At 43.4% G+C, this 25,231-nt stretch overlaps 1 protein-coding gene across 3 annotated transcripts in view; it reads right to left on the bottom strand.

Annotated features, from left to right (window-relative positions):
- Snrk (SNF related kinase) overlaps positions 1-25,231 on the bottom strand; it is a 55,376-nt gene that overhangs the window by 12,898 nt on the left and 17,247 nt on the right. For all 3 annotated transcript variants that reach the window (XR_007209230.1, XM_048334708.1, XM_048334709.1), the window contains exons 3-6: positions 23,200-23,893; positions 8,343-8,484; positions 3,558-3,770; positions 1,519-1,653 (exon numbers count right to left, since the gene is read on the bottom strand). Coding sequence is in view for 2 of the 3 variants with exons in the window: in XM_048334708.1 (XP_048190665.1) it covers positions 1,519-1,653; positions 3,558-3,770; positions 8,343-8,484; positions 23,200-23,788 (1,079 nt within the window). In the remaining variant the exon portion in view is untranslated. The remainder of the gene's footprint in view (positions 1-1,518; positions 1,654-3,557; positions 3,771-8,342; positions 8,485-23,199; positions 23,894-25,231) is intronic.

Here is a 25,231-nt window from a genome sequence, read left to right on the forward strand (position 1 = left end):
TGCTCAAAGGAGTTCAGGAGTTCTCTAGCTAGTTCTGAGTAAGTGTGAATTCGCAACCGTCCCCCCCTCTTGCGACACCAGAGGCTACCTTGATGCCAGAGATGTTTAAAAACAGCCACTCTCACACGCGACATTTTCATTTCACACCAATTGCGTTACTTTAAAAATAAACACCGATGAAATGTATAGCTCTGCAAATATGCCAAAAGCCACCTCTCTTCCCAGCTGAGAACCTTCTCCCAGGCCTCCCCAGGAGTGCAGTGGGGGAGGGGGCCCTGCCCCCCCCCCCCAGGCAGGAAAGGGAATCTGGAAATGTCACTGACCTCCAGCAACACAAAAGACACAAGAACCACACAACAGAGCCATGCCTGGAAATGAACAGCTACTTAGAAATCCCCCAGCAAATACTGGGTAAAGCCCTAGAGAGGGTGTTAATGGGGTACCAAAGAGGTGGATAAGCTACAGCCAATCAGTGTGAGGAGAAGACACAGCATTCAGGCCCTTCTCTCCTCTCCCTCCCTCCATCCCCAGTTTAACAAGCCAAAAATCCACATCCAGAAACAAGGCTGGCCATACTAAAATGGGCACTTCCAGTCAGGTGTGAGGAATCAGACTATTTAGCTCACATTATGGAGTGCACAAAGCTGCACCCAGCCAGCACAGTGAGACTACCCAGGTCATATGTACAGACACAACATGGTGGGTGAGGAAATGATGTCTTAAAGAAGATGGCTGACAACAACCACCACCAAAAAATGACAAATGCATTTGATTAAAGGCAGTTCCTAACAGTGAGTGCCTCCTTGTGCCAGCTGTGCCCATGAGAGCGGCTCACAGAACCTACCATTCCTCCAGGTAGCACAATTCTTATTATCCCCCTTTTTCAGTTGAAGCAATCCACACTGACACACACACAGTCTTGAAGTCACAGAATTCTGCTGCCACACTGGTACCTGAACTGCTTACCCCAGGGCAGGCAGCCCCCAGGCACCTGCCAACCTAGAGGAACTAGGCAAGCACTCCTAACAAAAGAGGCAAGTACGAAGCCAGGGGCTAAGTAGGGACAGCCCAGGAGGTAAAGTAATAAGCCTTATCACCTCACCTGAGAGGCGGCAAGTGAGAGAGGTTAGGGATCCCCTCAACATCAAGTGGCTCATAAATCTACCACCGTTTTCTTTATTTCAAATAAATAAATATATTAAAGAACTGAGAAAATTGAACACTTTTCTTGGAATGAAATCCTCCAGAAAATAACACATGAATAGACACATTAGACTTCAAAGTGTTAAATGCAAGCAACTGGCAGCCACCTGGGTGGGGAGATGGCTTTCTCCACGGGTGTCCTCCCGGACAGGCCTGCAGCCAAGGTCTACGCTGCCCACAGGAGCCCAATAACCTGGGGGACACAGGATATGACACACTCATCCCCCCCCCCCCGCCCCAGGGTCAGGGGTTAGTCACCTCTCACCCTGTCCAAAATGTGAACTTGCTAAAACATCAGTAAAGCATTTTTCTCACCTAAACTGGGCCTTGATATTGCTAGGGCTGGCAGATCTGGTTTGTATCTCTTTCTCTTGCTTTTCTCTCAAGATCCTTTCAGCAAGCAGGAAGTAAGTGGCGGTGATGTGGTTATACCTGTTGGTTTCCAGGGCTCTGAGGAAAACAAGGTGGGAGCAAATAAGAGCCACAGAGATAGGTGTTGTTTTGTTTTATACATAAGAAGGACTGATTTGGGGGGGGGAAGTCTAAGCAAAGTATGCAAATGAGGGGGGAATCTAGTACTTAAGTAACTCTTGAAATTCTAAAAGGCAAGTGAATAAAAGTGTTCATTTTGAGGCAAGAAAAAAAAAAAACCCACCCAAATGCTGACAGCGCTAGAGAGCAGCTTTAGATGTATTGGAAGTGGACTCCGTGTGTATGCAAAGTGCTGCCAGTTATCTGTAAAGCTAGCCTAACGGGACAGTGACAAGGCTATGCTACAGGACTGTACCAAAGTGGTAGCACCAATGGGAAAAGTGCACGCTCAGACTCTCAGCACTTACGAGCCCTGATTAGGTGCTAGGCAGTTATTCGTGCAACTGACACAGCATGCCATCGCCAGCCTCTGCCTGGAATCATCAGCAAAGTCACTTCTTTTAGATGTACAGCAGAGACAGCAAGCGGGCACAAGCAGGAGACACCAAAGAGCCGAGGAAAATTCTGGGGCAGAATGACTTGACAGAGTGTTTCTTTAGCAGTATGTGGGTGACCCCCTGTAGGACAAGCGTGAGCCATGACTCAGGCCTCGCTGCTTCTCAGAACTTGAGGGAGCTTGTCGCTCGAGCTGCACTGGGAACTCCTGGATTGGGGCGGGGAGGAGGAAGAATGACCAGACCCCCTCAAAAATGGAAAATCCTTTCCTACACATTCCTCAAGTGTCCTGTACTCTGCTTGTTCAAGCAGCTGTGTAGTCAACCTGTGAAGACACCCATTGCCCCTGGAATTTTGTAGAAAACCAAACTTCAGAACCTAAATTTGTTGTTATAAATTTTTTTTCCAGTGCACCAAAAAATACCCTATTTATCCAAGTCCTTTCTACAGACACTGCCCTTCCAAGGGACAGGAACCCCCCACTGAGTGTGCGTGTGCACCCTTCTCTTCCCCTAGTTCAGTCCCTCCTCCTGGCCAAGACCTGAGTGTCTCCTCCATGAAAACCTCGTTCTCTGCCCCCCAGAATCTATCCTCTTTTCTTCACAGCCACCTGTGTCACTCAAAACATTTAAATAACCTTAGCTTTTCCTTTATGGACATACTTAATATTTTTAGTCTAGACCCTTTATACAAATTATAAGCCTGGCATGATAGCTCACATCTATAATCACAGCTTCTCAGGAGATTTGGAGGGTCATCGTTTGAAGCCGGTCTGAACCCATCTCAAAAGAACAAAAACAACATAAAAAAGCCAGGCATTGTAGTGTACACCTGTCACCCTAGTTATGCAGGTATAAGGACGACTGTGCTTAAAAACACAAAACCCTAACTCAAAAACAACTAAAAAGGGGCTTGGGGACATGGCTCCAATGCTAGAGCACCTGTCCAGCCAATGTAAGACTCCAAGTTCAAATCTATGTATGCCACTGATTTCAAGCTGCTCAAGTTCCTAAAAACTGGCTTCTTTAGAACTGCACTAATTTTTTGGCTGTGTGAGTGGTGTGGGTCACGCCGGCAGCTACTCAGCCACTGACAGTACTAATTGGAATTGCACAGTGGTGGGCTGGTGACACTGCACAGGAAAAACCTAGCCTGACTTAAAAGGCCTCTGGTTCTTGGTCCAGCCTCATCTCCCTGCTCACCACACAGAGCAGTAGAGACCAGAAAGCTGAGGGCACAGCTACAGAACAGAGCAGGTGTGAACCCATTCCAGCCCATTCCCTCCTAGCAAGGGCTGACTGATTCATCAGAACTAAACCACAACTAAAATAGCTCCATGCTAGGCACTAGGCCAGGGGTGCTACAGTGTGCCCAGGTTCTGAAGAAGATTTGGGGTCCAAATCCTGAATCTGAGGCCCTGTACGTACTCCACGATGGCATCCCGGTCGGCTATGTCCCCGAGCACCATGCGCTGGATGATGCTGTTGTGCTCTTCCTCCGAGAGGTTTTTGTAGGACACCAGAGGGATGTTGTACTTGGTGGCTGGCGAAGGGTCCACCCCCTGAAGCCAGGGATGGTTTTCAATCTCTTCCAGAGAGGCCCTCCTCTTGGGATCTCTCTGGAGCATCCGGGTGATCAGGCTGGAAAGGAAGATAGGTCCTTTCATTCACAAAAATTGGTTCCTGCATATGAACATCGACTTAAGTAGGTTTGCCAGCAGTGGGGGAATGATGAGGGAATAAAAATTCTGCAAGACTAGGTTTATAAAGTCAAAAGTTCATAAAGCTGCAGCTATACTTCTGAGCCAAGCACATGAACATGGCTCCCTGTCACGTAGGACAAACTATCGGTGACAACATCTGTCCCTGAGTTGGTGACCCAGGAGAAGCAGATCTAACATTGGTAGTGGCCAATTGTATGAACTAGGCTGTTTGAGAGCCAGCTTCTGCATCAGGAAGAATAAACCACCTTCCCCGTGAGAAAAAAAATACCATGCATGTTTAGGATTACATGGGATTGCATGTTTTACCTAGAGGTACCATGTTGGAAAGAGATAAGACTCATGGAGCAAGTATTAAGAGAGTAGAAGCAGGACCCTGGGTGGTAACCACTATGGCCACACAGGGGTGTGCATGTGTGCGTGCGTGTGTGTGTGTGTGTGTGTGTGTGTGTGTGTGTGTAACACAATAAGGTGGGGGCCTACTGTGGTGGGCCCTAGAATGGGACCCCTAAGTGGTGATGACTCCAGGTCAGGGTGAGAGTGAGTGAGGAATGAGAAGGAAATCCACTGCTCAGAAGAGGCTGAAAGTGGGCCCACCTCTACACTGGCTGGGAAGAGGGGCAGGGGAGTTCCTGCCAAGAACTGCAGCAGAGGAACGTGACTGAGTGGTAGGTGGTGGACACAGAGCAGTTCAACTGGTTCTGGCTGGAAGTGCCCCGCCCCTTAGTGATGAGTAGAGAAAGAAACACAAATCTTTTCCTGAAGAGCAAAACCAGGCCTCAAAGAATTCTCTGAGTAGGATTGCAAATAGTATCAGCAATCAAAGAAAAAACACACAAAAGCTACAAAGACGCCAATAGTAAGCCTTACAAAACATATAGTCAAATTAGAATGCAAATAGTTCAAATGCTGAAATTTTCAGACATTAAAAAAAAGGTGGGGGGGGCTGGGAATGTGGCTCAGTGGTAGGTAGAGTGCTTGCCTAGCATGCATGAAGCCCTGGGTTCGACTCCTCAGCACCACACAAACAGAAAAGGCTGGAAGTGGCGCTGTGGCTCAAGTAGTAGAACACTAACCTTGAGCAAAAGCAGCTCAGGGACAGTGCCTAGGCCAGCTCAAGGTCCAGGACTTGCCAAAAAAAAAAAAAAAAGAAAAAAAGAAAAAGATTTAAAACTTGAAAACAGAATCAGGAACAAAATTATAAAACAAAGTCTTGAATACAAGAAATTAAATGTGGGGGCTGGGGATATAGCCTAGTGGCAAGAGCGCTTGCCTCATATACATGAAGCCCTGGGTTCGATTCCCCAGCACCACATATACAGAAAATGGCCAGAAGTGGCGCTGTGACTCAAGTGGCAGAGTGCTAGCCTTGAGCAAAAAGAAGCCAGGGACAGTGCTCAGGCCCTGAGTCCAAGGCCCAGGACTGGCAAAAAAAAAAAAAGAAATTAAATGTGGCTTCTAAAAGTGACAACCAATCATTTATAACTAAAAGAGAAAAAAAAAACAAAAATGTTGCGAGTTTTTTATGTTTGGCATAGACAACGAATTGAAAGGAAATAACCTTCTATCTAGAAAATACCCTATCCAAGATAGAAAGTCTAAGAGATTCAAAGATAAGGAGAACAAAATGAAACATATACACCATAGGTCTGGATGGAAAGGAGAACAGAGGCAATGGGGGAGATCATGAACCAGGAAGTTTTACCTATGTAATCCCAGTATAAAGAAGGAAGCAGCCTGAGAGAACAGAGGCTGACTAGGCTGACAGTGAGATGGGTAGCTGACATCCCAAAAGCAACAACGATGTTGGGAAACCATGGAGGAACATCCTCAATGAACTGAGAGAAAACTGCCAACATACAATGAGAGCATGTTACAAGTAGACATTTTTCTTTTTTTTGGCCAGTCCTGGGCCTTGGACTCAGGGCCTGAGCACTGTCCCTGGCTTCTTCTCGCTCAAGGCCAGCACTCTGCCACTTGAGCCACAGCGCCGCTTCTGGCCGTTTTCTGTATATGTGGTGCTGGGGAATCGAACCTAGGGCCTCGTGTATCCGAGGCAGGCACTCTTGCCACTAGGCTATATCCCCAGCCCACAAGTAGACATTTTTCAATAAAATCTAAGAAATGGCCAACAGATGGCCAAAAGAAATTCTGAAGGATATAATTTTTGGCCAAAGCATGTGATTTTATCTAGAAGGGGTAAGCGAGATTCTGTTAAATATGTGGGTAATTTTGGACAACAGATTATCTAGTTTATGGAATGAAGAAAATTGCTAAAATATTAGATGGTAATCAAAATGTTCTGAGGAGTTGTTTTAGAAGGCAACAATGATAAGGACTAATTGTAGCTTTCACACCACGTATACAAACAAGTAGGAAGGAAAATCACTACCATAATAGACTATAACTTTCCAGACAATTGAGAAGAAAAAGTCAAAGGTGAGTATGAAGAAAAATCAACAACCGGGGCTGGGAATATGGCCTAGTGGTGGAATGCTTGTCTTGCATACATGAAGCCCTGGGTTCGATTCCTCAGCACCACATATATAGAAAAAGCCAGAAGCGGCGCAGTGGCTCAAGTGGTAGAGTGCTAACCTTGAGCAAAAAGAAGCCAGGGGCAGTGCTCAAGTCCTGAGTTCAAGCCCTAGGACTTGGGAAATTTTTTTTTTTTAAAAAGAAAAATCAACAACCTCAAAGGAAAATGATAGAGTGAAATTCAAACACTGAGACAAAGCCTGTATTTACAAAATACACCCAAGTCTGTATTTTCAGACTACACTCAAAAACAAGTAACAAATAAATAAAATACTAACTAGACAAATGCTATGTATATGCAAACTTAAAACAGCCCTATAAACAGCTGTATCAAATCAATAGAAAGCAGAAAATATTTAGAGCTGAATACCAAGCAGAATATAAATAAGAAAATGGTGTGATGAAGCTAAGCTAGTACTTGAAGGAATATAGCCTTAAATAATCTTGTTATATTAGATATTCTAATAAATAAAATTTTGTAGGCTGAGTAACCAAGGTAATAAAAAGAAAAGATTTAGTCTGTGGGAGTAGGTAGGAGGTAACAGTGAAAAGAGAAAAAAAAATAATTGAACAAGCCAGGTGCCGGTGGCTCACACCTGTCATCTTAACTACTCAGGAGGCTGAGATAAGAGGATCATAGTTCGAAGCCAACCTGAGCTGAAAACTCTCATCTCCAATAAACTACTCAGAAAAGGCTGGAAGTGGCGCTGTGGCTCAAGCGGTAGAGCTAGCCTTGAGCAAAAAGAGGCTCAGGGACAGTGCCTAGGCCCTGAGTTCAAGCCCCAGGACCAGCCTCTCCCTTGACCCCCCCCCCCCAAATAAAAAAGGACAAAAAGTATATTCGTGAATAAAAGTAAAAGGTAGTTCTTCAAAAAGGACTTATAAAGCCCACACAGCCTAGTGATACTGCACCAAAAGGCACTGTTCCCCAGAGATCCTACAGAGCTTAAAATATAAGAAGTTAATCCCTCTTGTTTTTTCAGTAGGGGCAGAGAAGGTAATCCTTGAATTACAAAGATCTAATGTTTACTCAATGTATTCCAGACAGCTTCCTGTTACCATGAGCATAAAAGGCATCAATACTTATCAGTATTCACAGAGATCTTCCTATTTGCTATAGGCTGGGCTAACAAGTGTTACCTATGTGAATGCACTTCATCTCCACAGTGAGGTACTTAGAAAGTACTTTCTACCACTGCCTCGCCTCCATTACCACTAACTGGATCCAGAAAGCTCACCACCTAGGTTCTTTACCAGTCACCTAAGCAAGGGCTCCATTAGAAGTAAAAAGTCCTCAAGCTATCAGATTTCTTGCTTACCAGCGGATAGGACAAACTTAAAACTTCAGGGGGAAAAAATTCTACAGAAAGGTCCTTTAGTGGCTCTAGTCTTAAGCTGGGTTCATCATAAATACTGCTCATAAAGTCAATGGCATCTAAACTTCCAAGGGTTTGATTCTCTTATGCCCCTTCCCTGACACACATAACAGTCCTGTGTAATACTGAAAATTTCAAATCAGCAACTTAAAGTTACAAACACCAAACAGCTCTTTTTACCAATGGGGGGAGGAACGGGTGAATAAAATCACATGAAACACTCTGTACACGCTAAAATGGTGTGCAGATGGTCCCAATCAGGAAGGAAGAACACCTTCTGCTAATGCAGAACAAGGTCACTCCTGCAAGCACTTCTGGAGGTGGAAGAGGCTGATGGAATATGCCTTGAAACAGAATTATGTAAGTAATCTGTGAGAATACCATTTGTACTCTACTACTCAAATTCAAGTTAAATTCTACAGCTAATCCCCTCCCCCTATCTAAATACTCTGACATCAATACAAGCATTAAACTCAAACACTAAAATGCACTGAAGACACTAAGCACTCCTAGTATGTTCATGGAGTTCACAACTTCTGGGCTTTAACACAAATTAATTCCCACATGCTACTTTTACTTACTCTTTACATTCTTTGGACACATGGGACGGCACTGTGTACTTGCAGTCCATGATCATGGTCAGTGTTTCACTGTCATTGGCCTCCTGGAAGGGTGGCTGGCCACACACCAACATGAAAAGGATCACTCCCAGACTCCATATATCTACAGATCAAAGACACATTGGACTAGTTAGAGAACCAAAGTCAGAGAAAAAAAGACTTAAAAAAATACTATTTCATTTTGAGCAGTCAAAAGTATTTGTTTCTCAAAGCAAAAATATTCAAGGAAGAACACATGTCAATTGGGGGGGGGGGGGAGGAAGAGGGGTTCCTCACAGAATTCACCTAAGGTCCAAGCCAGTGCCAGGGCTAGAGTACCAAAGGTAAAGTAGCCACCCAGGCTACTAAGCCCAAGGCAAAGCAGGACCCTTTTTTCCATTACAATACATTTCAGAGCTAAATGAAGATATTGACACCTAAAAAGGACAGTGCCTAAGGTCACAATTACCTCAATTTTTCTTAATCCCAGTCCTTCTGAGGTAAACAAGGCCCCTTTAGTCATAGTCACATAGAAAATTAAAGTTCAAAAACATATGGCTACTGGATATTGTGAATATGCCTACCTGATCTAGGGAAGGGAAAGAAAAATGAGGTGTAAGATATCACAAGAAATGTATTCACTGCCTTATGTAATTGTACCCCCTTTGCACAACACCTTGTCAATAAAATTTAATAAAAAAGAACCCCCACCCCCCAAAAAACCATGTGGCTAAAAATGAGGAAAATGACTGAGATATGTATTACTTTCCATGGCTGAATTAGAATCCAGATGTCTAAACAACCAGGAGGTCAAGTCCCAGCCTCTAAACTGACCTTGGAATTAAGAAGGCCATAGTCCCTCAAAAGTCTACAATCTGAGGACAATAGCTAGCCACAATTGTTCTTAAATAGCCAGGGAGAAGAACTTAGAATCTCAAGTCCAGTACCATCTTCCTGAGATTATTCAAAAAAATGCATGTAGCTTATGCTGAACCCCTTCGTCTCTGTCGATCCCTCCCATCCCCCAGGCCTCGACTATAAACAAGTGGCAAACCCAAGTACTTCTTCTTCTTTTTTTTTTTTTTTGCCAGTCCTGGGGCTCAAACTCAGGGCCTGAGCACTGTCTCTGGCTTCCTTTTGCTCAAGGCCAGCACTCTACCACATGAGCCACAGCGCCACTTCTGGCCATTTTCTATATATGTGGTGCTGAGGAATGGAACCCAGGGCTTCATGTATATGAGGCAAGCACTCTTGTTACTAGGCCATATTCCCAGCCCCAGTACTTCTTTTTTGAAGTAGGGTTGTGGCTCATAATGGTAGATTGTTAGCCTTGAGCAAAAGAGCTCAAGGATAGTGCCCAGGCCCTGAGTTCAAGCCCCAAAACTAACAACAACAAAAACCCAAACAAACAAAAAAACCCAAGTACTTCTATTATGTATTCTTCATTTTACAAGTTATTCTCTAGAAATTAAGGATAAAGTCAATCTTGCCTTTCTGATGATGTCCATTATGCAAGAATAGAGATGTATCACATCTGAGGTTAGGAATGTGGCTTAGTGGTAGAGTGCTTGCCTAGCATGCATGAAGCCGTGGGTTCAATTCCTCAGCACCACATACACAGAAAAAGCCAGAAGTGGAGCTGTGCCCTGAGCAAGAAGTCAGGGACAGTGTTCAGGCCCCTCATGAGGCCCAAGCCCCAGGACTGGCAAAAAAGAAAAAAGAAATGTATCACATTTTTATAATACAGAGTTGGCTATTCCCCTTCCACCAAAAAAGGGAGGTTTTTAAATGATTTATAAAACAAAAAGTATGTAAACATTAAAATCTAAGCAATGATATTCTTCCTGCTGCTGTTCAAATGAATGCTGACATTTAATGCTACTGCTATGGTTCCTAGCCACTAATATTTATGTATTTGACATGCAATAAATCCATCTCTTTCCATAGAAGTCCTTCAAAGCAGCAGCTTTTACAAAATGCAATTAGTTCTATTATTTCTTCTAGCATCTCACACGATAGCTGTGAATAAACTAGTTTATTTTTTTCTTGCTTTCTCTAAGCTAAACTGGAGCTGCTGACATCTGACAGTGTAATTATAAAAGCTGGTGTTCTGAAAATATAGTAAGTAACATAAATATCAAGTAGTAATTACCCAAAATTCTTATTTGGTTGAAGAACACTTTCTTTTCCTGTTCAATATTAACCTTCCAAGCAACAAGGAGTCCCATTATGTGGAGTTGTTGTCTGGCAGGGTCTATTTGCTCAAGAGCAAACTAGTACGTGGTGCCTGGGATGGAGGAAGGCCTGATTCTAAGAGTGAAAAGCAAGAAGATAAGAGTTGCTCAAAGTCAGCTGCTGGTGGCTCATCCTACCCCATCCTGGTGACCTGTCATCCTAGCTACTCTGGAGCCTGAGATCTAAGGATTGCAGTTCTAAGTCTTCCAGGCAGAAAACTCTGTAAGATTCTTATCTCCAACTAACAACCAGAAAACTGGAAGTGGTGCTATGACTCAAAGTGGTAGAGCAAGAGCCTTGAGCAGAAAAGTTGAAGGACAGTGTTCAGGCTTGAAGTTCAAGCCCCACAACTGCTCCACCCACCACCCCAAAAGAGATGCTATTAAGGCTACAACCAGCCAAGGTATAGATCACAGACAAGCTTGAAATACTAAGACCACAAAGGATCAACTAAACCTAAAAATGGGGGGTGTACTAATTTATATGTGTGTGGGGGGGGTGTCCTGGAGCTTAAATTCAGGGCCTAGGTGCTGTCCCAGAGGTTTGTTTTGAGGTCAAGGCTAGCACTCTACCACTGGAGCCACAGCTCTACTTTTGGCTTTTAAGGTGCTTCACTGGAGATGAGCCTCTCATAGACTTTCCTGCCCAGGCTGGCTTTGAACCCCGATCCTCCTATCTCAGTCTCCTGGCCAGGATTACAGGCATGAGCCACAGGTGCCTGGCTGAGATTTTACATTATTTTTATGTCCAAAAATGGTAAAGGGGGAAAATGGTAATGGAATTATACAGACTAACAAACATCACCTTCTGAGTACCAAGTTTAACGCAGAAACAACCATACAATTTATTTTTTCTTTTTTGCCAGTCCTGGGCCTTGGACTTGGGGCTGGAGCACTGTCCCTGGCTTCTTTTTGCTCAAGGCTAGCACTCTACCACTTGAGCCACAGCGCCACAGTTCCACTTCTGGCCATTTTTTATATATGTGGTGCTAGGGAATCGAATCCAGGGCTTCATGTATATGAGGCAAGCACTCTTGCCATAGGCCATATTCCCAGCCTGCAATCATACAATTTAAAGCACATCCTTTGATTTAGGATCCAAATATAGGCTCTTGCTTAATAAAAATGTCAAACTAAAATATCATTTAGTGAATGTAATTGGTTTGATTAAAAAAAAAACTTTTTCACTCATGGAAAGGTAGGTAAGAAGGTAGAGATCGTGAGGTCTTCAATAGTTCATAGGAGTAGGGAACATCTGCCCTATGGACTACATAAGGCCTGAGAAATCATTTGGTACATCATGAGACAGGCATGTAACTGGTCAGCTTTCCATGACCATCTGCCCAGTTGATAATTTTGTATGGCTCATGAATGATGTTATAAACTCAAATGGCCCTTGGCAGGGAAAAAAAAAAGTTCCCTACCCCAGAGAAAGTTTACTGGTCTCTCTTACTGACTACCCTTGAGCTAACTAGAAACAGGATACCAAAATGAATCCTAAATCTCACCTCACAACACAACCAATCAATACAATTTAATACAATCTAGGGCTAGAAGTGGAGTTTGTATTTATGACAAAGTTTACTTCAGACAGGATTAACAAAAGATAATGAGGGCTGGGAAGGTGGCTTAATGGTAGAGTGCTGTCCAACATGCATGAAGCCCTGGGTTCCATTCCTCAGTACCACATCAACAGAAAAAGCCAGAAGTGGCACTGTGGCTCAAGTGGTAGAGTGCTAGTCTTGGGCAAAAGAAGCTCAGGGACAGTGCCCAGGCCCTGAGTTCAAGCCTCAGAACTGGCAAAGAAAGACAAAAAGGAAGGAGGAAGGGAGGGAGGGAGGAAGGGAGGGAAAATAGAGATGTGTCAATCATTTGAGAATAAAGAAATGCAAGTGGAGGTGAGAGGTGCCCTTTAAAAATTATTCCTAAAGGGGCTGGGGATATGGCCTAGCGGCAAGAGTGCCTGCCTCGTATACATGAGGCCCTGGGTTCGATTCCCCAGCACCACATATACAGAAAACGGCCAGAAGTGGCGCTGTGGCTCAGGTGGCAGAGTGCTAGCCTTGAGCGGGAAGAAGCCAGGGACCGTGCTCAGGCCCTGAGTCCAAGCCCCAGGACTGGCCAAAAAAAAAAAAAAAAAAAAAAAAAAAAAAAAAAAAAAAATTATTCCTAAAGCTCATCTATACAATAAAAGAACAAGGGTCAGAAAGTACAGAAAATGGGAAGATCAGAAGAAATATGTTTTGGGTTTTGGTTTTTTTGTTGTTGTTGCAAGGCAAAATAAAGGCAAAACAAGGGTGAAGCAGAGAGGAGTATTTGGACAAATCTCTTAAAACATGCTTTAGGGTCTCTATTATCAATACTCTAGCTAGAAGCAGGGCTTCATTATCTCACAGGGAAACGCTCCTCTCTTAACAATGAGAGAATAATGTGATCATCATCATCTGAACCCATCTTTTCCTAGGCACGAACTCACCTAAAGGTCCCTTGATAACTTGAAAATCGATACTGCCCAAACCATCAAATCACATCAAACTGCCCTCCAACCAAGAGGCCTGGGCCATCTGATGAATTCAGCATCATCACAGGGGCTATCATTATATATGTTCTCCAGTACTTGGAGGTACTTGAATGCAGAATAGATGCCTAGGCCAAAATCCTGCCTGCCCAAGAGAATTCAGATTCATGCAGTGAAGGTGAAACAAGAGGAAACGGTTCTGTAAATAGTTTGGGTGGGGCCCGACAAAAGTAACCAAAACAGAGTTGGAGAGTGCAAAGCCAGGCAGTAGTTATTATCAGCCTTCCAAAAAAAAAAAAAAGCAAAAAGGGAAAGGAGACTAAGAAATCCTCAGAGCAAATGAACTGGAAGGGTAAAGGTAGGGTGGGGGTAAGGGGGGTTAATCAGTGGTGACAAGCTGAACTTTGTTGGGGTTGGCTGTTTTAAGGCCTTATGCAAACTTGAAAGTAGGAAAAAGTTCAAAAAGTCAAACAGTTATCAGTCACACTCTGAGGACACAAATCCAAACCAGACATGAGGCAGACTGCCTCCCAACTCGGCATCCTTTCATAAATTACCACACAAATGAAGAGGAAAAGCAAGTCAGGCTAAAACATCATCAAGGAGCAATTTCCTTCAGTATATGGCCTCATGGAAAGAACATGTATGCTTGGCTTAGAGCTTCAGAGTTCTGGGTTCAAATCCTGTAACGGTGGCTAAGCTGTGAAAACTTGGCTATTTTACCATCCAGTTTCTGTGTGTGTTTGTTTTCTCTTCTACAAAATGTCCACAGAACCTGGGTCCCAGTGGCTCAAGCCTGTCCTTTTTCTTGGGGGGGGGGGGGGCGGTGTTCAGTTATGGGGCTTGAACTCTGGGCATGGGTGCTGTCCCTGAGCTCTTCAGCTCAAGGCTAGCACAATACTACTTGAGCCACAGTGCTGCTTCCAGTTAGTTTTCAGGTGGTTCACTGGAGATAAGAATCACAACGATTTTTCCACCCGGAGTTGGCTTTGAATGGAGATCCTCAGATCTCAGCCTCTAGAGTAGGTAGGAGGACAGGTATGAGCCACCAGTGGCTGGCTGTCATTCTAGTTACCAAAGAGAAAGCTGAGATCCAAGGGTGACAGTTCATAGCTAGCCCTGGCAGGAAACTCTAAGACCCTCTTATTTCCAATTAACCACCAAAAAGCTGGAATTGGAGCTGTGGCTCAAGTGACAGAGTACTAGCCTTGAGCAGAAAAGCTCAGGGACAGCACCCAAGCCCTGAGTTCAAGCCCTAGGATTAGCATAAAACACATAAGCGCACGAGTGCACATATACCTTACACCACACACAGAGGTCAACAATACCACATATCTCCGTGCTACTGCCTCTTTGGAGTGCGTTTTTGTGTTTCTGACCCAGGGGAGGCATCAGGACAGGTCTACCATGGTCCATTTCTCCAGACCTGTGTGCTCTTGAGTGAAAGGTGACAGCAAAGCCAGAGCCACAATAGAATGAACATTCCCAGACAGTTTAGGTGCTCTGGCTCCCTCAAAAACAAACAATACCATCACCCTCAAGGTATTTCTGAATAGCTAGGTGAACAGTTAAAAATCCATGTTTTAAGAATAGCCCACAGGTTCCTTTTACAAGCCTAAGGGAAAAATCTGAAGCTTCTGTCCAGTCTCATAATGCTATCCACAAAATGGAAAATGCTCACCTACTACAAGCAGTAGCGTTAGGTGGGCTGGGACCACGCATTGCACCATGAGCACACTCTCTTAGGACAAGGGTCAACATGGAGCCTCTCCAAAAGGAAAAGGGGGCCTGGGAGACCCATGGGAGATCTGCTCTGTCACCACACACAGTGATGCACATTTCTCATCTCCAATTCCCCCAAAGATCTGAGTGAGAACAAGGCAGTCTTCTGAGTCTCACCTCGAGCCAGAAAGTATAAATGTTTAAATTTAGTCCAGTTGGCATTTTAAATATTTTGAAATCTGCACTAACTTGGTTCTTTTTCTGCCACAGCTAGCAAAGTGGTTTGATGCTCTCTTAAATTGATTTTTAAAGCCCAGGGTATTTTGCATAAGGCTGAGGAATGCTAACATAAGACAAATATACAAGCCATTAAGTAGAAACCACTAGCATCTGGCACAAAAGACCCAAAACGATTAATGGAACAGAGCTCTCTAGATCTTGGATGACTTTGACTAAATGACTTTTATCCTTTAAAAAATACAGACTTCTCAAGAAACTTTAACCACATCATGTGAGGCTAAAGTAAAAAACAAACTACTAAACTTGATATGACATTCAAAAATAAATATATCAGCTCTTGAAGTTGTTTGGTTTTTTTTTTTTTTTGGGTAAGTTCTCCATGACTAACCCCTTAGACATGTGGCTTTAAAATGCATACATTTAGCCAGGTTACTGGTAGCTCATGCCTTAATCCTAACTACTCTGGAGGCTAAGATGAGATCAGAGGACCCTGGTTCCAAGCCAGCCTGGGCAGAAAAGTTCCCTTGAGGTTTATCTCCAGTGAACCACTCAAACAGCGGAAGTGGAGCTGTGGCTCAAAGTGGTAGAGCACCAGCCTTGAGCAAAAGAGCTCAAGGACAGCACTCAGGCCCTAAGTTTAAGCCCCACAACCACCCAAAAAATGAAGAAATAAAAATAAAATGCATACAATTAATTTCCCTACATCTAAAAATATGTTGTAAAATATTTTTTATAATATACTAATTTCATCATTTTCACACTGTCTCTTCCTATTAAAACTTCAGCTGGGGGCTGGGGATATGGCCAAGGCAAGAGTGCTCGCCTCCTATACATGAGGCCCTGGGTTCAATTCCCCAGCACCACATATACAGAAAACGGCCAGAAGCGGCACTGTGGCTCAAGTGGCAGAGTGCTAGCCTTGAGCAAAAAGAAGCCAGGGACAGTGCTCAGGCCCTGAGTCCAAGCCCCAGGACTGGCCAAAAAAAAAAAAAAAAAAACCAAAACCAAAAAACAAAAAACTTCAGCTGGAAGATTCAAAAATGACAAATATCTCCTGTAAGTTCCCTAAATTACTTTTCAGATCATTCAAGTACTGCATGCATTGATGCTCGCTGGAAGGCCTCACCCCTGCCAATATCACATATAATCCTAATGTAACCCTACTAGATAAAAGACATAAAGATTTACTGCAGTTTATTGCCCTGGTTTGTTTTTCCCCCTGAGTGTTTAGTTTGGGGAGCCAGGGTGTCATGAGGACAGGTTCTAGGATGTAGCCTACTCTCGTCTCAGACTTGTGATTTTCCAGTCTCAGCCCACCCCACCCCTGCCCCGACTGCTGGGATCATAGTCATGAACTACCTACCACACCAGGGACCTGAGTTCTTTATACAGTCACTTATTGGTCCAAGTTCTGCAAAAAGTAGTTCAGCAGCAGTTCACCATGACAGAAGTACAAAGAGGCTTAGGCATAGCCATCCTGGGTCCATAGTCCCTCCCTATCTCCCTGTTGTCAACCCCCACCCCCAGGCAGCCTCTGACAACCACAAATCTACTTCATAGTTCAATTTAGCCTTGAGATGGACTCTCACGTATCATCTTTGGGTCTGGCACTGCAAGTGTCAGTTCATCGCCTGGGACTGCTGAGGATGTGTCCACCACAGGTGCTCCATAACACACTTTAATTAAAAACAACAAAGCAGAAAGCCACAGAGCATTGTCATACGGACATTTCTCTTGAAAAAATACCTAGTAGTGTTTGGCTGGGAGGCTGCCAGGTTCATCCTTTTATTTGATAGGCACACATGAAGAGATTGCCATGTGACCAGACAAGGGACAGTGATAAGATATAAACAAACATACCATCCCCTCTCTCAAGGACCTTACTCCTGAGCAGGGGGACAAGCAGGCCATTTAGAGTCAGGCTTGGCACATTATCATCCACTTCCAAAGAGAAAGGGGAAGTGGGGCATGTGCCCTCAGAACACCATCATCTTCTTTTTTTTAGCTATTCTCAGCCCCTTCTTTATTTTTATCCAACTGACCAGCAGACCTAGCTACATCCAGGGCACTCCAGGACTAGACATCAATCTATGAAGAGGATCTCAATTCACTATCTTATTATTCTGGTCAAGACATACTGAGACCTAGCTTCAAAGTGTAAAATATTTCCACACAAACATTTACAGATGCCTTGCCAGGGTGCCAATATCCTCACTCCTGTCATCCTATCTACTCAGGAGGCTGAGATCTAAGGATCACTGTACAAAACCAGCCCAGGCAGGGAAGTCCATGAGGACTCTTTATCTCCAATAAACCAGCAAAAAGCCAGGCACAGATCTGTGCCTCAAGTGGTAGAGCAACCCAGGCCTTGAGTTCAAGCCCCAGTACCAACATACATACACACATGTATACACACACAAGCACACACATTATAAATGCCTAATACTCATAAATTCTTGTTGGAGTATTGACAAACAACTGTATACCCAGCTTGGTGATGGGACAAGGTCTCCCAAGAAACCAGTAATTGTCACTTAGTCCTACTGGGACCGTAAGCACAACAGTGACCAAACACAGAAGCTTATGTGTGAACAGACACATTTCTTACACTAAATCATTCTTTTTAAAGCATTCCTGGGACTTGAACTCAGGGCCTGGGCACTGTCCCTGAGCTTCTTTTGCTCAAAGCTGGCAAAGCACTCTACCACTTGAGCCACAGTACCACTTCCGGCCTTTTCTGTGTATGTGGTACTGAGGAATCAAACCCAGGGCTTCATGAATGCTAGGCAAGCACTCTACCACTAAATCACATTCCCAGCCCCCCTAAATCATTCTTAACATGATCATCCCAACCTCTGGAGCTCAGGCTGTATGGCAACACAGATCATGAATAGGATAGGAATACAAACTCACTGTGTTACAAAGTTGGTTCTAACCACTAGTTTTTGTTTTACTTGTGAGCTTTTCTTCTTCAAAAGAGTTTAAAAAGCCAGGTGTAGTGGTACACACTAATATTCCCAGCCACTAGAGGGGGTCGAGGCAGATCAAGCTTTTGAGTCCAGCCTGGCAAATGGAATAGGACCCTGTTTCAAACATGAAACAGAAACACACGTGGGTTCACTCCCCATTGCCACATATACACAGAGAAAGGAGAGGGAGGAAGCTTAAAAAATTACCCAATATATGCCTATAATACCAGGAATTTGGGAAATTGAGGCAGAAGAATGCCAGGTTGGCAAGTTCTAGATCAGCCTAAGCTATATAGGAAGTTCCGGGCCAGCTACATAGCAAGATCATACCTCAAAAACAAAAACAAGGGCTGGGAATATGGCCTAATGGCAAGAGTGCTTGCCTCATATATATGAAGCCCTAGGTTCGATTCCCCACCACCACATATGTAGAAAATGGCCAGAAGTGGCACTGTGGCTCAAGTGGTAGAGTGCTAGCCTTGAGCAAAAAGAAGCTCAGGAACAGTGCTCAGGCCCTGAGTTCAATGCACAGGACTGGCAAAAAAAGGGGGGGGGGCAATTTTAAAGATGTAATGTCTTTGAAATGCTTCCTATGCTATGACCCAAAATGAATTTAAGTAGATTCTATCTCTGTATGTGTTCTGGCATTCAAATAACTGCTGTTCTCAGTCATCTGAAAAGCTCTTCTGAAGTTTCAAGAGACTAGCCACTTACCAAATTTAAAAAAAAATTCTTTTTTAATCTAATTTTGGAGGGTCCTGGGCCAGCTCTCCCTCCCAGCTTTCCCATGGCAGGCAGCCAGTATTTCAGAATTCCCCACAAGGGCTGTGGCCACCACAGCCACACAGCAACAGGAGACCCACGGGGATCTCTTGAGCAGTGGGAGCTTGGGTCAGTGACATAGGACAGGCACAAGGCTAATTTGGGGTCAGGCTAATGCAGAGTGCTTTAGTATGTTCTAGTCTAGTCTGTGGGAACATACTCCCCTCCATCACCCTAAATCCAGCACTAGGTAGCAGAGCCCAGAGAAGCGGGAGAAGCCAGGGCCAGGCGGTCATGGCAGAGGGCCTAGGAGGTGAAAGAGACCTGATACACCTCTGGCAGCCTGCTGCCGACGTGGCCACCTAGGGTTGCTGAAGGCTGTGCTGTCCCAGGGGGACCCAGCTTCCACCTGACTGAAACCAGAAGTCTCCAGCATATGGAGGGGCCCACCACCCTTGACGCCTCACCTCCAGCTGGCTCCTGCCTGTCCTCCTAGCTGCTCAGGAGGCTTAGACCTGAGGAACATGGTTCGAATCCAGACCAGGCAAGAAAAATCTCTGAGACTCTTATCTCCAATGAAACACCAAAAAAAGCCCAGGTGGGGCTGGGGATATAGCCTAGTGGCAAGAGTGCCTGCCTCGGTATACCCGAGGCCCTAGGTTCGATTCCCCAGCACCACATATACAGAAAACGGCCAGAAGCGGCGCTGTGGCTCAAGTGGCAGAGTGCTAGCCTTGAGTGGGAAGAAGCCAGGGACAGTGCTCAGGCCCTGAGTCCAAGGCCCAGGACTGGCCAAAAAAAAAAAAAAAAAAAAAAAGCTCAGGAACACAGCCTAGGCCCTGAGTTCAAGCCTTCAACTTTACAAGGAATGGATAAATATTCCTGTTCTTAGGAATAATTACCTTAAAACCGACACCTCAGTCCATGGACTCAAGAACTTTCCCTGTCCCCAGTTTATCCAAACAATGGGATATACCTTTCTTTCATTACACACAGGCATAAGTATGTGTATATATAGTTACCATGCCATTTCATTACACGTAGATTTGTGTAACTATAGAGTATAGAAGTGTTCCATCCACACACAGCTCTTTCAGGCTAGTCTTTTATAGATAGTCACAATGTCCCTCACACCTTGCACTGCTCATGTTTTCCAGAATTTTGTAATTTCATAACCCTAATTTCCCTTAAAATCCTGCTAAAACATATCAGAACTTTGTAGTTAAAAAAACCCAAAAAAGCAAAGTATCAACTACCCACCCGCTGATGGACATCTGCTTCTAGTTTATGGTTTTTAAAATAAAGCTGCTATAAACACCCACGTTCAGATTTTTATGTGCTATTAGTTTTTCTGAGCTAAACACCCAGAAGTACAATCGCAGGGTTGTATTTTCTAAGACACTGACAGACTACTTCCTAGAGTGGTTGTATTAGTGATTGCTCAATACCAAATTTAAACTTGAAAATCCAAAAAACTAGGGAAATAGAAAAAAAAGTCATGATATAAGGATTTTACAATTGTCCAAAAGTTGTAATTCTGTGATCTCTCTGCTTTCTCAGTTTAGAGTTTCTACAATGAAGGAAGTTTTAAAGCCTAGTTTAGATTCTTAAAGAGTAAGCTCTTTCCTAATGCTGCTTTCGAGAGAGGAAGACAAAACATACCAAACAAGCTTACCCAGAATTTCTAATTCTAGCATACACAAGGACCTGAGTGTACTGGCACTGCAAGAAAGTAGAACGACAACTGCCCATGTGGGTTTTTAAAAAAATAATTCTATATTTGATCACATAATTACACAAAATGATTGAAATATAAAACAAAATGAAAAGGCTACCTATGAACTCCATCCAATCCTACTTCACTAACATAAAGGTTTCCCAATGTGAATTGTCATTTTTTTTTTAACTTTTCAAGTTGTGCTGAGTAATATTTAAGGAGGGAAAAAACATTGCAATGGACACCTGTATATACATACAGATGTATGAACACTCAAATTACAAAGTATTACTAAGTACAGTTGAAATTCTACAGATATTGCCTGCTCTATCTAGTTCTAGTGCTTTCTTCAGCTTACAACATGCACAAAATTTCTTAAATACATACATTTTATGTGTTTCAAACTCATATGTTATATATCCACTGTACCAATTTCCTTTCCATATTGTGCTTGCACAAAAGCAATCATGTTCATTAATTTCCACCAATGTACAGAATTCAATACATTAAACATTTTATTTCCCTGAAGATGGATAGTAAACAATGCTATGTTAAAAAAAAAAAAAGTCTTTTGATGAACAGGGAGTGTGGCTTACTTAGAATTCTTTTTTTTTTTTTTTTTTTTTGCCGTCCTGGGCCTTGGACTCAGGGCCTGAGCACCATCCCTGGCTTCTTCCCGCTCAAGGCTAGCACTCTGCCACCTGAGCCACAGCGCCCCTTCTGGCCGTTTTCCATATATGTGGTGCTGGAGAATTGAACCGAGAGCTTCATGTGTGGGAGGCAAGCACTCTTGCCACTAGGCCATATTCCCAGCCCTACTTAGAAGAATTCTTACCACCTAACACACACAGAGCCCTGGGGTCTGTCTCCAGCACACACACCCCTCCCCCCCAGCCACACTACATATACTTGGAAGATTTCTCCCAAGTGTACAAATACAGGAATTCTCTGGGTCACAAGATGTGACTATCTCTCTTCACCAGATATTCACTGAATTATTCTAAATTATTGAAGGGTTCTTGACATCATCTTATCAACACTTGGGTCTTGTCTGGCTTTAGCTTTTTCTCTGTGTTGTGTGAACAGAACACAACAGGATCTTAGTTTGGCTTTAATCTGCCTTTCTCTGTACTAAGGACAACGAGAATCTTTTCATGTCTGAACATTATCTGTCTTCTTCTGAAAATCCCTAGCTTCGTTTTCTGATTAGAATAGCTCCACTAATCAAGAATCTGTAGCTTGACTTTTCTAATGAAAGACTTCAGTGAAACCTGGTTATCTGTAGAAGGCAGCAACCGTTCATTAACACTCTTTTTTCATCACACAAGTCTAACATAAAAATCAGTGTCTTAGTATAAAGATCATTCCCTTTAATGTCAGCAATCTTTGAAGTTAAATGAACTTGTGTCATTCATCTTTGCTATTGTAACCTTCATTTCAAAAGAGCAGGCTGTGAGTGGAGGAGTCATCTAGGAAGCCCAACACCATGCACATAGTAAGACAACATTTGGGGGGATTAAAGAACAAAGTTAATAACCTAACTGCACCTTCAGATCAACAAATCCTTACAAATTAAAAATAATTTATTTTTTTTTTTGGCCAGTCCTGGGGCTTGGACTCAGGCCCTGGCTTCTTTTTTTGCTCAAGGCTAGCACTCTGCCACTTGAGCCACAGCACCACTTCTGGCCATTTTCTGTATATGTGGTGCTGGGGAATCGAACCCAGGGCCTCATGTATATGAGGCAGGCACTCTTGCCACTAGGCCATATCCCCAGCCCCAATTAAAAATAATTTTAAGACCCTCAAAACAGAGATGATTCCCAAGGCGACCAAAGTGATACCATCTGAAAGGCAGTGAACAATTCCATTCCATTCCATCACAAGGGGTAACCTGACCAATGAACAACACAAAGCGAGTTGGAAGTGCAAGAGGATAGTTAGTAAAGACATAGACTACTCTGTGACCACCCCAACTCCTTAATCCAACACACAGTGAGTGGAGCACTCTGCAGGCAGGGTTTTCTATTCTGCTTTCTTGGTTTTTGATTGTGCCGTGCTGGGGACTAAATTTCTCAACAATGAGATGACAACACTGAGATGACAACCACCACACAGGCCTCTGAGAAACAGAAAAGGGAATGATACACATACATCTGCTTTTATTCTGTTTTACAGATGAAGAAATAGAAGAGAAGTCAATAACTGACACAAGGCCACAGTTACACATGATTCCAATGCCTGAATTCTTAATACCACACAATAATACTTATAGGACCTCTCTAATTCAAGTCTAAAACAATTGCAAAAGGACACTCACAGGAAGAGGAAAGCTCTTGCTGGTCACCAGTACCAGGAAAAAAAAAAGAAAAAAGAAAAAAATCTAAAGGTAGGAGCAGAACTCAGACCTTAAGAAAAAAGGTAAAATGAGAAACAGGTCAGCTTAGACAATGAACTCTAGTCTCCTTTGTGCTGACACTTCAAACCTCTGCCATCAAAAGGCCTATCAGTTTTAGAGATGCATAACCTTCATAAAACTGAGACTGTCTAAGTGTTAAGTGAGACACATCTGATGGAATTCTTTGAAATCACTTTTAGGCAAGCAGCTGAGGTCACTAAGTAGCCAGTGGGTGGCACCGACAGGCCGGATGGGTGCACACCAGGCAGAAAGGGTACTTACCCACCGCGGGGGCGTCATACTCATCACCAAGCAGAATCTCCGGAGCAGAATAGGCAAGAGAACCACAGCTTGTAGTGAGCTTCTTTCCTGGCTGAAATTTGTTGCTGAAACCAAAGTCTGTCAACTTTACAAGACCTTGTTTCTCAAAGAAGACCACATTCTCTGGTTTTAAGTCTCTGTGAACCACGTGGAGTTTATGGCAATAAGATATAGCATGAACTATTTGTGCAAAGTACTTCTTGGCCAAGTCTTCGTTGAGACCCTCCTCATGTTTCATTATGTAATCAAACATATCTCCTCCATCACCAAGTTCTAGAATCAGATAGAGTTTGGTTTGGGTGTCAATGACTTCATAAAGGCGTACAATGTTGGGGTGCTGTACAAGTTTCATGCATCTTACTTCCTGGAAAAGATGTCCAGTGGCAAGAGTGTCCAGTTTGGTCTTGTCGATAACTTTCACTGCCACCTTTTCACCTGTGAAGACATGCCTTGCGAGTTTAACCACAGCAAAGTGACCTCGACCCAAGGTTTTATCCAGATCATACAATCCGGCAATCTTTCCATCATACCCTCGTTTGAATCCTGCCATGCTGGTACAGCGGAAGGAAAAAGATTAGACTACTTGAAATGAATCTTCTCATAGAAGAATATCTGGTGAAAAGAAGGAATTCATCTTCAGTTTTGCCAAGGGCATCTGTAAAAGAAGAGAAACAAAATTAATTTTCTACTAAGTTTCCGCGTGTGTGTGTGTGTGTGTATTTTGTTTTTTTGTCAGTCATGGGAGTTAAGCTCAGCCTGGGTGTTGTCCCTGACATCTTTTTTGATCGAGTAGCATTCTACCTCTTTTGAGCAACAGCCCCACTTCCAGTTTTTGACTTGCTGACTGGAGAAAAGTCTCACAGGGACTTTTCTGCCTGGGATGGCTTTGAACCACGATCCTCAGATCAGCCTCCTGAGTAGCTAGGATGACAGGCATGAGCTACCAGCCCCCAACCCTTTTTGTTTTTAAGAGAATCTTAAGTCATAAAATAAGTCAAGATCATAAAATGAGTCAAGGTCATTTAAAAAACTTATTTTTTTTAATATATAGAGCTCACAATATAAAGGTTGAGAAATTTAATCCCATATTCAAATTTTCAAACTGTGAAAGAAAAAGTTCATTGGAAGCAGTTTTTGGTGATATCAGAAAGTGGGCAAGGCCGATACATGATGTTTAAAAACACATTCTCCAAAAATAATTTTGGTTAGTGTCAAAATACAAGACAAGATGGGCAGCAGTAGCACACCTGTATTCCTAGCAGCTCAGGAGGCTGCGATCTGAGAATCACGGTTCAATGCCAGCCAAGGCGTCAAAGTTCACGACACCCATCTTCAATTAACCACAAAAAGGCAGAAGTGGAACTGTGGCTCAAGTGGTAGGGTACTAGCTTTAAGCACAAAAGCTCAAAGACAGCACCCAGGCCAAGAGTTCAAGTCCTAGGACCCACAAAACACACACACACACACACACACACACACACACACACACGTCAACAAGAAAACACAAATAACAGAATTCCCCTATTACCCAACAGTATTTCCTTTAAGCATAAGAAAGACTTTAGCAGACACCAGTAACCCTCTCAGCTGGAATTAGTTTCTCTACTCTCTTTCTCTGTCTCAGAGCAGGCTCATTCCATGTAGTCTACAGGTGTTTGAATACAGCCTGTTTCCATGCTGACACTGGAAGCTCCTTAGGATCATTGATTCTAAGGCTCTACTTTGTTCTACCCTCTCCGGACCACTAAAATGATACCGACATATAGACAGTATATAGAACAACACATAGAACCATTTAATTTCATTTTGAATACAACTGTTTGTTCTCGCATCACTGATACTCTGACAACCTCCGGGGCCACAGTAATTGTTTAATAAACACCACTAGCCCTTGCTCTTGGTGCCAACTGTTGCTCTGCTTTTCCAACGCTGAAATATAAACTGCCATGACTTGCTCATGTTTTAAGAGTCACTAAGCATGCACTTTTACAAA

This window comes from Perognathus longimembris, chromosome 26, assembly GCF_023159225.1.
Source record: "Perognathus longimembris pacificus isolate PPM17 chromosome 26, ASM2315922v1, whole genome shotgun sequence".
In the NCBI taxonomy this organism is placed as follows: Eukaryota; Metazoa; Chordata; class Mammalia; order Rodentia; family Heteromyidae; genus Perognathus; species Perognathus longimembris.